The 14,949-nt window shown below is 51.5% G+C and overlaps 1 protein-coding gene across 7 annotated transcripts in view; it reads left to right on the forward strand.

The window, feature by feature from the left end:
- Nucleotides 1-13,872, forward strand: part of nt5c2a (5'-nucleotidase, cytosolic IIa) — a 55,063-nt gene extending 41,191 nt beyond the window's left edge. For 6 of the 7 annotated variants that reach the window (XM_078413272.1, XM_078413276.1, XM_078413273.1 and 3 more), the window contains 11 exons: nucleotides 493-586; nucleotides 1,505-1,558; nucleotides 2,684-2,767; nucleotides 3,122-3,163; nucleotides 4,095-4,202; nucleotides 5,127-5,193; nucleotides 5,807-5,977; nucleotides 7,417-7,468; nucleotides 7,697-7,757; nucleotides 9,957-10,133; nucleotides 11,598-13,872. In XM_078413272.1, coding sequence (XP_078269398.1) covers nucleotides 493-586; nucleotides 1,505-1,558; nucleotides 2,684-2,767; nucleotides 3,122-3,163; nucleotides 4,095-4,202; nucleotides 5,127-5,193; nucleotides 5,807-5,977; nucleotides 7,417-7,468; nucleotides 7,697-7,757; nucleotides 9,957-10,133; nucleotides 11,598-11,834 — 1,147 coding nt within the window. In that variant the 3' untranslated portion in view covers nucleotides 11,835-13,872. Of the gene's footprint in view, nucleotides 1-492; nucleotides 587-1,504; nucleotides 1,559-2,683; nucleotides 2,768-3,121; nucleotides 3,164-4,094; nucleotides 4,203-5,126; nucleotides 5,194-5,806; nucleotides 5,978-7,416; nucleotides 7,469-7,696; nucleotides 7,758-9,956; nucleotides 10,134-10,967; nucleotides 11,132-11,597 lie in introns of all 7 variants that reach the window. The other variant, XR_013548277.1, reaches the window with a different exon arrangement.
- The last annotated feature ends 1,077 nt before the right edge of the window (nucleotides 13,873-14,949 follow it).

Consider the following 14,949-nt stretch of genomic DNA (forward strand, 5'->3'; position numbering starts at 1 on the left):
CGCATGCTGCGTGTTTGTCAGCAGGGCAGCTGTGTGTGGCCTGATGCAGGTTTCCTTGGGCTCTGTAATCGTGCTCCACAAAAGGTTTGCACCTCTCACTTTCCCTTCCCTTGGCCCGCTGAGAAACATGAGTGGGATGCTGAGAGACTACTTCCAATGGAAATTACCCGTCCTAATCACTGTTCCCTGAGCTTTGGCACAAGTGGCAGAGAGTGTGTGATGTTCTGAGGTGTGTCTCCTGTGGACTGGTGCACCTGGCATCGGGTTGTTGAGATTGCTGGGCAATGGATGGTAGGGAGGGTTTCTTTGTGGATTATGATGGGATTGATGTTTTGGAGTTAGGGTGGGAGAGATCCCACGGCACTGAGCCCACAGTTGGTGCTGAGGTGTCTCTCTCTGCCCTGTTGGAGTCTCTGAGGACCCGACCGTGCCAGAACCAGCGGTGAATGTGTTGGTGCTGTGGGTGATTTCACCACTTGCCTTTCTCCACAGCTGTGAGACCGGCTTCAAGGATGGCGATCTCTACATGTCCTTCAAGAGTATGTTCCAGGACGTGCGTGACGCTGTGGACTGGGTCCACTACAAGGTACCACTCCGACACTGCTCACTCCTACTCCTCCCAGCTTGGCCAGCAAGCGTCGGCCTGGCCAGCAAGCGTCGGCCTGGCCAGCAAGCGTCGGCCTGGCCAGCAAGCGTCGGCCTGGCCAGCAAGCGTCGGCCTGGCCAGCAAGCGTCGGCCTGGCCAGCAAGCGTCGGCCTGGCCAGCAAGCGTCGGCCTGGCCAGCAAGCGTCGGCCTGGCCAGCAAGCGTCGGCCTGGCCAGCAAGCGTCGGCCTGGCCAGCAAGCTTCGGCTTGGCCAGCAAGCATTGGCTTGGCCAGCGCTCAGGGTTTAAATGGAGAACATTGAAAGGAAGGAATCCCATTCACCTTGTGCCTTCGCACAACCTCACAACTTTCCATGTTCTCTAGAGATACTCCCTGACCTGTTGAGTTACTCCAGCACTCTGTGTCCTCAGAGGTTTGCACTGTTAAGTGAATGAAGTGCCTTCATACTCTGGGCACGCGTGGACCTGGTGCTGTTAGTGTTGGGCAGCCCACACACAGCAGTGTGGGAATGAGCACAGACGTTTGACTCCTGGCACCTTGGGCAGGACAGTGAACTAGTTTGCCTTGCCTCGTGGTGCATCAACCTGACATCCACGCTCCCTGTCTCCCTCTCGTCACCATGTCCGATTGCTCCTCCCTCTACCCAGGCCAATGTACACGGTAAAAGCCTCCTGTAGATTCATGTTCGGACATGCAGAAGTGTGAGCAATTGCTGCAGTGATACAGAGAGCAGCGCAGTATTTACGGCATCAGTTCACCTCGATCCTTACAGCAGAAGTGTTAGTGCGGTGAAAGTTGCAGTGGTTTTATACTCTGCTCTCTGTACCGGGGTTGACCTGGTCCGGAGGTGGCAGGCTGCAGTCAGAGGCCACTCTCTCATTCTCTTGTTTTGTTTTAGGGTTCTTTGAAAGAGAAGACTTTGGAAAACCTGGAGACCTATGTTGTTAAAGAGGTAAATGTGTTATCCCTGGTCTGGTTAACTGTGGGTTGTTCCCAGTGGCTCTGGGCTGCCTGCCAGAGGGAGGGAGGGGTGAGACTGTGGCAGTGGCCTGTCCCTTATTGTCTGGTATGAGCAGAGCCCACGATGGAAGTTGCACCTTGCGCAGACCTCGCGGTCCCAGGACAGCCCTGCTGCACATCCTCAGACCAAGGGCACACCACTGATCAGTACATTGGTACATTGTGGAGCTGATTGATGAAGCTGGTGGTGGAGTTGTTGAGGTGGAGATGGGGGTGATTTGAAGAGCTGTGTGTGGGGGGGGGGGAAGGTCATAGAAACATAGAAACATAGAAAATAGGTGCAGGAGTAGGCCATTCGGCCCTTCGAGCCTGCACCGCCATTCAATATGATCATGGCTGATCATCCAGCTCAGTAGCCTGTACCTGCCTTCTCTCCATACCCCCTGATCCCTTTAGCAAAAAGGGCCACATCTAACTCCCTCTTAAATATAGCCAACGAACTGGCCTCAGCTACCTTCTGTGGCAGAGAATTCCACAGACTCACCACTCTCTGTGTGAAGAAATGTTTTCTCATCTCGGTCCTAAAAGACTTCCCCCTTATCCTTAAGCTGTGACCCCTGGTTCTGGACTCCCCCAACATCGGGAACAATCTTCCCGCATCTAGCCTCTCCAACCCCTTAAGAATTTTATATGTTTCTATAAGATCCCCCCTCAGTCTTCTAAATTCCAGCGAGTACAAGCCCATGCTATCTAGTCTTTCCTCATATGTAAGTCCCGCCATCCCAGGGATCAATCTGGTGAACCTTCTCTGTACTCCCTCTAAGGCAGTGGGGCAGAGTGCGGAGAGGATGGGTGTCAGCGTGGGTCAGGTAGTGTGCTGTCTGGTGCGGGTAGAGTGTCCCATGTGAGGATCAGGATTGAGTGGGAGGGTGTGGGATGGAACAGGTGGAGGGTGCGGGGCGTAGGGGAGAGTGCGGGACGTAGGGGAGAGGGCGGAGGAGAGAGTGGGATGGGACGGAGGCTGTGGTTGTGGGTGTGCGACGGGGCGGAGGGTGTGGGATGGAGTGTAGGACGGGGTGATGCCAGTGTGTGTGAGCCTGAGCTTCCCATGTTTCAGCCCAAACTGCCGCTGTTGCTGAGTCGGATGAATGAAGTCGGCAAAGTGTTCCTGGTCACCAACAGCGACTACAAGTACACCAACGTGAGAGCCGGCTGTGGGCACGGGGGTGGGTTCCAATGGGGGAGGGGACAGGGTGGGAGGTGGGATCAGGATCGGATAAGGGTGTCTAGGGTGGTGAAGGGTGTTTGAAACAAGGACGGGGATTGGGACGGGGGGGGGAGGGTCTGGGATGGGATCATGATCTGGGGAGGGGGTCTGGGGCAGGATCAGGGTTGGGGGTGGGTGCCTGGGGAGGGGCTCTGGGGCGGTGGAGGGTGTCTGGGGTGGGGGTTGGATCAGGGAAGGGGATCTGGGGTGGGGGTGGGTGCCTGGGGGGGGTGTGTGGGGTGGGATTACGGTTGCCCTGGTCCCAATGACTGACTCCTTGTTTTACAGAAGATCATGACCTACATGTTTGACTTTGGACACGGCCCACAGGTAGGTTCAGGGCAGGGCAGGGGGGGAGGTGGGGGTTTGGGAGGGCATGGCGGTGGGGGGTGTCTGGGCAGTGGGCATTGTTCCGACTCCTGGATGAGGGGGGGAGGTGATGGGACGGGGCACCTTCCATGATCAGTTGTAACGTGTGCCAGTGTGAAGGGCTGCTGCTCTGGTCCGCTGATGCATGTGTTAAATGTTGGGCAGCACCTTGTGGGGAGTGATGGTGGGCAGAGCGTTGGGGTGGGGGATATCTGTTTCCACCATTACCCCTGGCAGCACTTTCCAGGCACCCACCATTCTCTATAAACATATCATATCATATATATACAGCCGGAAACAGGCCTTTTTCGGCCCTCCAAGTCCACGCCGCCCAGTGATCCCCGTACATTAACACCATCCTACACCCACTAGGGACAATTTTTACATTTACCCAGCCAATTAACCTACATACCTGTACGTCTTTGGAGTCTCCTTCAAACTTCCCCCTTTCACCTCAGAGCTCTGCCCTGCACCCTCTCCACATCCTTCCTGCAATGGGGCGCCCAGAACTGCACATGACACAGCCAAAGTCTCCCTGTGCCATGACTAGTTTGAGCTGCTGCAGAGGCTGTGCAGGAGCCCACTGGGTCCGTTCAGTTCCAGCCACCTCTCAACCACAGCAGCCCCATCATCGGCCCCTCCCCAGGGACGCGAACATTCCCCCCCCCCCCCCATATAATTATGCGCCTGGCTGCTGAAGGCCTGTGGCCCAGCCTCCACTGTGGTGAGTGTGGAACCACGCAGTGTTGGACGGTCATTCCGTCTCTCTGTGCCGAGGCTCCCTGCAGTTGCCTGTCCCGGCAGTGTTGGCCGCCAGCCTGCCGCTGCCTGGTTCTGTGCCTGTAGAGGGAGGGGAGTCCCTGCGCTCACGTCTGCCCTTGTTTCCCCACAGCCTGGAAGCCCTCCCCGGCCCTGGCAGTCGTACTTCGACCTGGTTGTGGTGGACGCGCGGAAGCCACTCTTCTTCAGCGAGGGGACCGTCCTGCGGCAGGTGGACAAGGTGTGTGACGGGAGCTCGCCGCGGGCGCTCTGTGGCTGGGGTGGTGTGGGCAGGAGCGCCTCAGTCTGCCCATACACGAGTGGGCTGGGGTGGTGTGGGTAGGAGCGGCTCAGTCTGCCCATACACGAGTGGGCTGGGGTGGTGTGGGTAGGAGCGCCGCAGTCTGCCCATACACGAGTGGGCTGGGGTGGTGTGGGTAGGAGCCGCTCAGTCTGCCCATACACGAGTGGGCTTGGGTGGTGTGGGCAGGAGTGGCTCAGTCTGCCCATACACGAGTGGGCTGGGGTGGTGTGGGTAGGAGCGCCGCAGTCTGCCCATACACGAGTGGGCTGGGGTAGAGCATGGCGGATACAAGGGAGGCTCCGTCATCTGCTCCCTCCCAACCAGGGAGACTCCATGACCTGCTCCCTCTCGTCACAGGCTCTCCAGCCCAGCTCATCCTTGTCGATCAAGATGCCCCATTTTAGCGTATCCCATTTACCTGCATTTGGCCTAAACCCTCTAAACCTTTCCTTTCCATGTACCTGTCCATAGGTCTTTTAAATGTTGTTATTGTATCCACGTCAACTTCTTGTTCCTCTTCCAACTGTGGGTTTTGTCTGCTGCAGAGTTTGATATGATGGCATTTATACCCCAGAAACTACTATATCAATAGCACAGAGTCTGGCAGACTTGAGAAGGGCCTGAAGTCTCTCACTCCGTGAGTGAAGATGTACCTGGAAACAGAGGGGTACAGGTGTGGAGGGGCAGTGTTAGGCACCTCGGCCTGCAGTGCAGCATGCCCGGTGGGATGGTTTGGGGAGGATGCGTGGTGGGTGGCGTTTAGGGGGGGGGGGGTTGGGGGAGATGGTCTGGGGGGGGGGGGTTGGTCAGAGTGAGTCTGGGGAACACCCACTCATAGTCTCCACTTCCCTCCCTGCGCAGACAACTGGCCACCTGAAGATCGGCACACACACGGGGCCTCTCCAGCAGGGCATAGTGTACTCTGGAGGTGAGTGTCCCACTGACCCGTTCGTTGCCTGTCCGCATGTCCCCGGGAGCTGCCGGGGCTCTCACTGGGGGCTGGCGATAAAGACCAGGGTAGCGATATCATCTCTCCCTGGCAGCGCAGCCTGGTGGGGCTGGAGAGGGGGATGGGGGGGCAGAGTATGTGTGGGGCTGGAGAGGGGAGGTGGCAGAGGGAGTGGGGCGGGGGGCAGAGGGTGTGTGGGGCTGGAGGGAGGGGGCAGAGGGTGTGTGGGGCTGGAGGGAGGGGGCAGAGGGTGTGTGGGGCTGGAGGGAGGGGGCAGAGGGTGTGTGGGGCTGGAGGGGGGAGCAGAGAATGTGGGAAGGGGTGGGTGGGAGCAGAGGATGTGATGGGGGAGCACAGGGTGTGTGAGGAGGGGAGGGGGCAGCAGAGAGTGTGTGAGGGGAGGGGCAGCAGAGAGTGCGGAGGACAGGGCAGAGGGTGCGTGTGGGTGGGGAGACCCTGGGTCTGCTCTCTCGTGGGGAGTTGGGTGTGCAGGATGCAGTGGGGCTACAATGGTCACTATGAGCCGGGCCATTGCTGGCGATGTTGTTGAATGGGAGAATGGGGTGATTATCATTGCCACGGGATTCTCCAGGATCGTCGGACATTATGGGGGATCTGTTGGGGACGAAAGGCAAAGACATTCTCTACATTGGCGACCACATCTTCGGTGACATCCTGAAATCGAAGAAGCGGCAGGGCTGGAGGACGTTTTTGGTCATCCCCGAACTCGCACAGGAGCTGCACGTGTGGACAGACAAGAGCAGTAAGATCCCGCGCACAGCCCCGGTACCTGCCTGCTGTCTGGCCCCAGGAACTCCCCGTTCACCTGCTGCAGTCTCCCCTGAGCCCATCGACAGTCCGTGGCCAATGGGAATGGGGGGACATGCCCAAGGCAACAGGGGAAGGTGGCATTAGTGTGGGTGTTGGTGATGGAGAGGGGTGCTGGGGCTCTCGGCAAATATTGTGAGCAATTTTGGGCACATCTAAGGAAGGATGTGCTGGCTCTGGAGAGGGTCCAGAGGAGGTTTATAAGAATGATCCCAGGAATGAGTAGGTTAACATGTGATGCGCGTTTGACGGCACTGGGCCTGTACATGCTGAAGTTTAGAAGAATGAGGGAGGGGACCTCATTGAAACATACAGAATAGTGAAAGGGTTGGGTAGAGTGGATGTGGAGAGGATGTTTCCACTAGTGGGAGAGTCTAGGACTAGAGGTCATAGCCTCGGAATTAAAGGACTATCTTTTCGGAAGGAGATGAGTAGGAATTTCTTTAGTCAGAGGGTGGTGAATCAGTGGAATTCAGGCAAAGTCAGTGGATATTTTTATTGCAGAGATAGATTCTTGATTAGTACGGGTGTCAGAGGTTATGGGGAGAAGGCAGGAGAATGGGGTTAGGAGGGAGATAGATCATCCATGATTGAATGGTGGAGTAGACTTGATGGGCCGAATGGACTAATTCTGCTCCTGTCATCTATGATCTTATGAGAGGATTCTGCTCATAGCATGGCTGCCAGTAACTGGGGATACATGGGTGGCTCAAAAATACTAATGGAATTCAGATGGGCAAAGGAAATGAGGGGGACGGATTGTGGATGTGAGGGGATGCAGAACAAAGGGAGAGGAGAAATGCAGAGACAGGCGTTCACAGGCCCTTCAGGGCGGCTGGAACACTGGCTGAAGTGGGAAGATTGTAGACGAGATGCCTGATCTAGGACTGTCTGCACACAAACAGGAGGAGGTGCTGGGGCTGTATAAACACAAAGTAGACTGCAGCCGCAGTATACAATATGTACAGATTACCTGTTACTGTGAGGAAGTGGCTGGACCAGGGAGGGTGCAGACAGTTTTCTAGGGCTTGAGAATAGACTCAACCAGTGTTGTTATTCTGGATCGAAGAGGTCAGGATGTGACTGAGGAAAGTAAAGTCATTGGGAAGTCTGATCGGGGTGAGAAGGGATGTCCCCTGGCAGAGACGTGACTGACAGTGTTAATCGGTGGATGTGTGAGACTGAGTTGAGGTAGTGTGCTGCCCATCAGCAAGAAGGATGACTTGAATTCTGGTGAGGGGCTGGCGTGGATACGATGGGCTGAATGGCTGGCTGCCTTTCAATGCAGCAGGTTGCGGTTGGCTAATGCCCTCCCATTGCCCCTGGCGCCGTGCGTTCCGGGTGAACCAGCACTGACTCTCCTTTATCTTCCAGCCCTGTTTGAGGAACTGCAGAGTCTGGATGTGTTTCTGGCCGAACTCTACAAGTGAGTATGAACAGGTTCAGGGCAAGAGTAAATTAAACCAGCGTTGGTGGCAGCTATGTACAGACCTAACACTGTGAGGTGCTGCACTGGTTACTGTCATTATTACGTCCGATCCCTGTTTATTCTGTACAAACCCAATGAATCTTCTGCATTCCTTTCTGTTGGTACCGACACATTTCCTGCTGTTAGTCGGCAAGTTTTAACGTTTTTAATCATCATTATCCTCAGGCACCTGGACAGCAGCAGTAACGAGAGGCCTGATATCAGTGCCATTCAGAGACGCATCAAGGTGAGGCCACGGTTACCCTCGTACCTTCTGTGGAAGGTTCCTGCTCTAGGGTTTGGGTGTGGAGGTATCCATTACCAATGATTATAATCGGATTTCCTTCAGGTCATGACCTCCTGGGAGGATTTGACCCTGGCCTAAGTTATCCATCCCCCTGCCACCCGACCCTTGCTTTCCTCCTCCATTTATCCTTGTGACTCCACCCCCCACTGTTGGTGTAACACAATTAATGTCCAGTAATTTCTTTACATGGAGGCAGAGTGTAGAGCTTGGAAACAGGCCCTTGCTGAACAGGTTGGCATTCCAGACTAGTCCATTTGCTTGCATTTGGCCCACATCTCTCTAAACCCTTTCCATATTATCTGTCCAATGTCATAATTGCATCTTCTGGCAGCTTGTTCCTGGTACAAACTACCATTTGGATGGAAAAACTTGCCCCTGAGGTCCCTCTTAAATCTCTCCCCTCTCACCTTAAGTCAATGCCCTCTAGTTTTAGAATCCTCTACCTCGGGAAAAAGACTAAGCATTCACTTGATTCATGCCCCTCATGATCTTATACACTTCAATGAAGTCACCCCTCAGCTTCCTACATTCTAAAGATAAAAAGTCTGAATCTATCTAACCTCTCCCTGAAACTTAAGCCCGTAAACCCTGGTGAATCTTTTTTGCACTTTCCAACTAAATGATATTCTTCCTCTAGCTGGGTGACCAGAGTTGCACGTGGTACACCCAGTGTGGTCTCACCAATGACGTGTACGGCTGCAGCAGTTCATTTATAGATGTGAATCCGTGTGGTGTTCCCTCCTCCCATGATCAGTTCCCTCCTCCCATCATCAGGCACTGATCAGACCCACTGAGTTCACTCTTACTTGACTTAATAAATTGTGGATTCATGCATTTTGGTAGTAGGAATAAAGGCGTAGACTTCTTTTATAAATGGGGAGAGAATCCAGAAATCGGAGGTGCAAAGGGACTTGGGAGTGCTGGTGCAGGATTCCCAAAAAATTAATTTGCAAGTCGAATCGGCAGTAAGGAAGGCAAACACAATGCTAGCATTTATTTCAAGAGGACTAGAATACAAAACAGGGATGTAATGTTAAGGCTCTATAAGGCACTGGTCAGGCTGCATTTGGAGTAGTGTGAGCAATTATAGGCACCATATCTGAGGAAGGATGTGCTGGCTCTGGAGAGGGTGCAGAGGAGGTTTTCAAGAACGATTCCAGGAATGAGTAGGTTAATATATGATGAGCGTTTGACGGCACTGAACATATACTCGCTGGAGTTTAAATGGATGAGGGGGGTGTCTCATTGAAACTTACTGAATAGTGAAAGGCTTGGATAGAGTGGCTATGGAGAGGATGTTTCCACTAGTGGGAGAATCTAGGACTTGAGGTCATAGCTTCAGAATTAAAGGACATTCCTTTAGGAAGGAGATGAGGAGGAATTTCTTTCGTCAGAGGGTGGTGAATCTGGAATCCTTTGCCACAGAAGGCCGTCAATGGCTTAGATTCTTGATTAGTACGGGCGTCAGGGGTTATGGGGAGGAAAATGAGGTTAGGAGGGAGAGATAGATCAGCCATGATTGAATGGCGGAGTAAACTTGATGGGCCTAATTATGACTTATTCCTCTGTATCTGCCACCCAGCTGTCCATCTGTTTCAACCCTGTTCCGTTGGCTAAAACAGTTTATAATTGTAAATAAGAGGATTTGGAGACAGCTGCACGTCCCAGCAGGGCTTCCAACTGGCAGACAAGCCCCCATTCCTCAGTGACGCTCGCCCCACAATGTAACAAGTGATTCTGTTCTCGCTCTGTGCATAGTGACGAGGTATCCAGTTTATTCCCTCATGTTCTACATTCTGCACCCTCTTACCCCATACACAAAACTAACATCTCCTTAACTCAGCAGCAGGTTACTCTGGCTGAATGACTGTTGAATATTTCTAATTGCCAATATTCTGCAATCTAAATGGAATAGAAGATGGCAGTGAGGAAGTTGAAACCATTCTTGTTGACAATAAGTATATATAGTATAAGAAAATAACTGCAGATGCTGGTACAAATCGATTTATTCACAAAATGCTGGAGTAACTCAGCAGGTCAGGCAGCATCTTGAGAGAAGGAATGGGTGACGTTTCGGGTCGAGACCCTTCTTCAGACTGGTTGACAATAATGTCCCTCCTGCATTCTCCCACCCTGCAGAAAGTCACTCATGACATGGACATGTGCTATGGGATGATGGGGAGTCTGTTCCGCAGTGGGTCCCGACAGACTCTCTTCGCCAGCCAGGTCATGCGTTATGCCGATCTCTATGCAGCCTCGTTCATCAACCTCCTGTACTACCCCTTCAGTTACCTCTTTCGTGCTGCCCATGTTTTGGTGAGTATGTTATCTAGAATGTTGGCCTTCATAACAAGAGGAGTTGAATATAGGAGCAAAGTGGTCCTTCTGCAGTTGTACAGGGCCCTAAGTGAGACCGCACCTGGAGTACTTTGTGCAGTTTTGGTCTCCAAATTTGAGGAAGGATATTCTTGCTATTGAGGGCGTACAGCGTAGGTTTACTAGGTTAATTCCCGGAATGGCGGGACTGTCATATGTTGAAAGACTGGAGCAGGACTGTCATATGGGTGGGACTGTCATATGTTGAAACACTGGAATTTAGAAGGATGAGAGGGGATCTTATCGAAACATATAAGATTATTAAGGGGTTGGACACATTAGAGGCAGGAAACATGTTCCCAATGTTGGGGGAGTCCAGAACCAGGGGCCACAGTTTAAGAATAAGGGGTAGGCCATTTAGAACGGAGATGAGGAAAAACCTTTTCAGTCAGAGTTGTAAATCTGTGGAATTCTCTGCCTCAGAAGGCAGTGGAGGCAAATTCTCTGAATGCATGCAAGAGAGAGCTAGATAGAGCTCTTAAGGATAGGGGGTATGGGGAGAAGGCAGGAACGGGGTACTGATTGAGAATGATTAGCCATGATCATATTGAATGGTGGTGCTGGCTCGAAGGGCCGAATGGCGGTGCTGGCTCGAAGGGCCAAATGGCCTACTCCTGCACCTATTGTCTATTGATCAGAAATGTGGGCATCTTGCTTCATTGCACCACACTTATCCTATCAAGCCCTCTCTTCGTTGAGGTACTGTCCAGTACCTTTGTCCCCACTTTAACTGAACCTGCTCATGCTGTAATGATGCTGCCTGTGATCCCACAGCTGCTGGAGCCTTGGGTGAGCTGCATCAGTAATCCATCGCCTAGGACAGACGTGATCCACAGCCAGAGGAGGCAGGGCTAGGCAATGGCGATTGCTGCTACATGTATGCTGTGTGCCCCTGATCTCCTCACACACTCTGGGTGCCACGGGGGTTCTTGGTGATTGTGAGTTTAATGGTGTGCGTTGAGAGCGGTCTTGTGGTAATCTGCCCGGTGATTTGTCCTGTTAGTCTCGGCTGCTGCTGTTCACTGCCCCATCACCCAGGTCAATATTCCCAGGTGGAGTTTGCAGTCAGCAATCAGGGTGCACACACCTGATCCTTGCTCCAGCCAACAAAATGTAGAGCCAGAAGTCATTGAACAAAGCCCCTTGCATTCAAACAAGTCATCTGTCTTCCCCAATGCTCGTCAACATCTCTCTTGCTTTGGTTCGCCTGCTTGCTGCTGTATGTTGCTCTCACTGTTGCACACTTTGCCCGAACACTTGCCCACCTCTCTCTCTCTGTCCAGTCTTCCCGCGGTCATCCTCCCACACCCTGCTCTTGTGCACAGCTCCTCTTGTTTCTGCCACGCTCCTTGTTCCCATTCTTCAGCCCTCACCCTTCTGATCGTGTGCTGCTCCATCCTTTAGATGCCCCATGAGTCGACTGTAGAGCACAGCCACGTTGATATTAATGATGTGGAGTCTCCGATGGCAACACGCAACCGCTCGACCAGCACCATGTACATCAAAGACACCGACTTCAAATGGCATCACCTGACCCGGTCCGTCAGCGAGATCAAACCTCCCAACCTCTTCCCACAAACTCCACAAGAGATCACACACTGCCACGATGAAGATGACGATGAGGAGGAGGAGGAAGAATAGCGGCAGTGAACTCCTCAACCCTGATTCCCACCCCACGGAATTGAGAGTCTGAGGCGTGCAGGGTAATGGTTGGTGATCTGGTTCATGGTGATTGTTGTGAAATATGAGGGATTTAAAGGGACAACGGTGTTTTAATGCTGGAAAATAATGGCTGAATGATGCTAACTTTTTCCATTTTTTTAAGTGATTTGACAATATACAGATGTTTTAATAACAGGTTTGCATTGAGTGTGTGCTGATGGATATGGCAGAGTGATTGTATAGAACGGAGAAGGAAGTGCCTGCACACTTCGGCCTTGATTTATTACAGCCCAGGGTATGTGGAAATGCTCAGTTACAGGCTTGAGTGTCTTGAGCTGTTCATGGATTTGTGTGGCTTGTTTACTGGGGCTTAGGATATGGCAACATCAACTTTAAATCAGGTATTGAACCATCTGTTTGAATCAAAGCACAAACTAGTGGGTGTTTACCCCGAATGGAGAGAGGCCCCGTGCAGTATGCCAGGCTCCCCCATCACTGCAGCTGTGTCACACCACCACTACATCATGCCTTGTGACTCGATGCAAGTTAGCAGAAGCTGTAGCATTCACCTAGGGGCCACACGATGAGGAATTGCTGCTTAAGCGTGCTTATGGTTCAGTAACACGCTTCCTGCATTTCTTGCTTCAACTCAGCCTCTGCTCTGGAATTGGGTGGGAACAGAACTGGAAAGCCAGACTGGACCTCTAAAGAATCAATTTTGTCTTCAGTGCAGTTTGGTTCCCATTTGGATTAAAAAACAATCGTGTATCGAATTGATGGTTTCATTACTATAAAGTTCAATTCCTGGAGGAAATGTAAACATGCATAGTAGAATAGAGGGAGCGTCACTCTGCCCCACCCTGGGAGTCAGTGATGGGAAAGTGTAGAGGGAGCTTCACTGTGTGTCTGACCCTGAGAGTATGTGACAGGACGGTGTAGGGGAAGCTTCACTCTGCCTGCCACCTGCAGTTACCTCGCATTTAATTCACTGTGTGAACTGTTTGAGCAAGGTGGTACTGTGCTGTTCCACACCAGCACTATGGCTTTGACTATTTGTTACAGGGAAGAGTAAGGAGTTGATCAGCTGTGTTTAGAGCCTGGACCTGTATAAAAGGAGAAACCATCGCAGGATGAGTTCCTTATTCTGTCATACATTCTGAGGATGGTTTTGTCCTGAACATGTTTCGATCAAGCTCCCTATGCCTGCTTATGTTTCCCATTCCCTCTTAGATAGATGCTTGGTCTATCTAAATTCCAAAACTCTGACATTCGGTGATAAGTTCTCCTGATCTATCACAAGTGAACTCTGGCCCCAGTTCTGAATCATCTATGCTGTCAGTGTGAAAGTTTAGCAAGTTCAATGGGTTCAGATCCCATAAGAACCTTGTGTCTTCTGAGGCATTAGATGTGGGGGATGGTCTCCCCACTTACATTGGTTTAGCCTGGTTTAAAATTCTGGGTAACTGCAGTTTTTTTGTGTCGGCCTGGCTCCATCTACCATGTGAAAAGGTGCTGTGGATTTAACACACTAGCTTTCACTCAAGCCTTTTAATTTTGGCCCAACTCTAAGTTGTTTGAAAATAACTTTGTAAAGTTACAGCTGCTTGCATCCATCTAGCCATCTGTCCTTTGCCTGCCATTCACCGAGGAAATTCTCCATGAGAATGTTTTCCTCCAATTGTGTTCAGCAGCAAAAGTGGACGGTCAGTGACACTTGTAGTGAGTGACGACATGGACAGAGTAAGCATGTTTTCAGCCCTTGTCCGTACAGGAGAGATCGGTACCGAAATATTCAATAACGTGAAAAAGCAGCACAGAGAGGAGACCCACTTCACAGCAAAGCTGGAGGAAGATTCGTTCAGGCTCCGGTTCTGAGTTCAACTGAACTGCATGCAGCTGGCAGCTCAGGCCCTGTGTTCTGAACATGTGGGGTTTCTGCAAATCGTCGGTTCAGACTTTCTCTTCCACTGTAAAAATGTAACTGATTCTATTTGTAAAATAAAAGATGAAATGTTCAGTGTGAGTGGGAGAGTACCTCCAGACACTCAGGCACAGGAAGCAATGAAACCCAGCAGCTGGTTCAGTGACGGCAGGTCTGCTGGTGTTGGAATAAATGTGAGGTACAAACTCCAAACATTTACAACCCTGAGCGATGGAAACTTTCACCTCGGCCATAAATGGGACATTGTACATGTAATACGAAAATATAACAAACAAAACATTTATATTATACATAAATACAAGCACAAGAATGTTAAAAGTGTGAAGGCACTAGCCACTCACAGAACAAAAGGTTCACATTACCTTGGAGCTAATTGACAATCACAGTTGGAATTGAACTGGTGTGAGTTCAGTGGGGAAAGGCATTAAGCCCTGAACAACAGTCTCACACTCATGCATGCATGGCACAGTGCAATTTAACTGAACACCATTCGCCCATCCTGCCTCGGCCAAGGTAGCCAAAGTAAGCTTGCTCAGTCCTAGCCAAGACCAGCAGAGGTGTCAAACAGCAGGAGAACAAGATTCTGCCAGACACTGACGCATCAGCAAGTCACATTAACAGGTTTAAAATTACATTAGTAGGGAATACTTAGAAAGCAAGAGATTGGTTTTGGACCAGGTTAGTCCAATAAACAGTCTAGCACCTTCAGAAAAGACATGTTCAGTAAAATAAAGACGAGTATTTTGTGACTGGAATCCTACCAGTTTACTTTCTATTACTTGACCTTTACCCGCCCATCTATCCAGCACCAACCCTTTCCCTGACCTCACTGTCCACTCTTTCTCACACTGACAGACACCAGTACATCCAGCTGACTCTGATCCATGCTTCCCAGCTGCAGTCCCCCCCAGACAGAGGTCCTAGGAATCAACACTTAGGGTCCAAACCGTTACCAGTAACATGCAGTGCGTGCACCTGGGCAAGGCTGGACAGACTGGGAAACGTGGCAAACCAGTGAGCAAATCTCTCACAACACAAGACAGAGATCACCAAATAACCGAGCCAACAGTGGCTGCAGGGCAATACCTGTAGCTGTTGACCCCCTGCTACCCCTTGACCCTCTTCACATCAGCTGGAATCATGACCCTTTGT

The sequence above is a fragment of the Rhinoraja longicauda genome, chromosome 16 (genome assembly GCF_053455715.1).
Source record: "Rhinoraja longicauda isolate Sanriku21f chromosome 16, sRhiLon1.1, whole genome shotgun sequence".
Taxonomy (NCBI): Eukaryota; Metazoa; Chordata; class Chondrichthyes; order Rajiformes; family Arhynchobatidae; genus Rhinoraja; species Rhinoraja longicauda.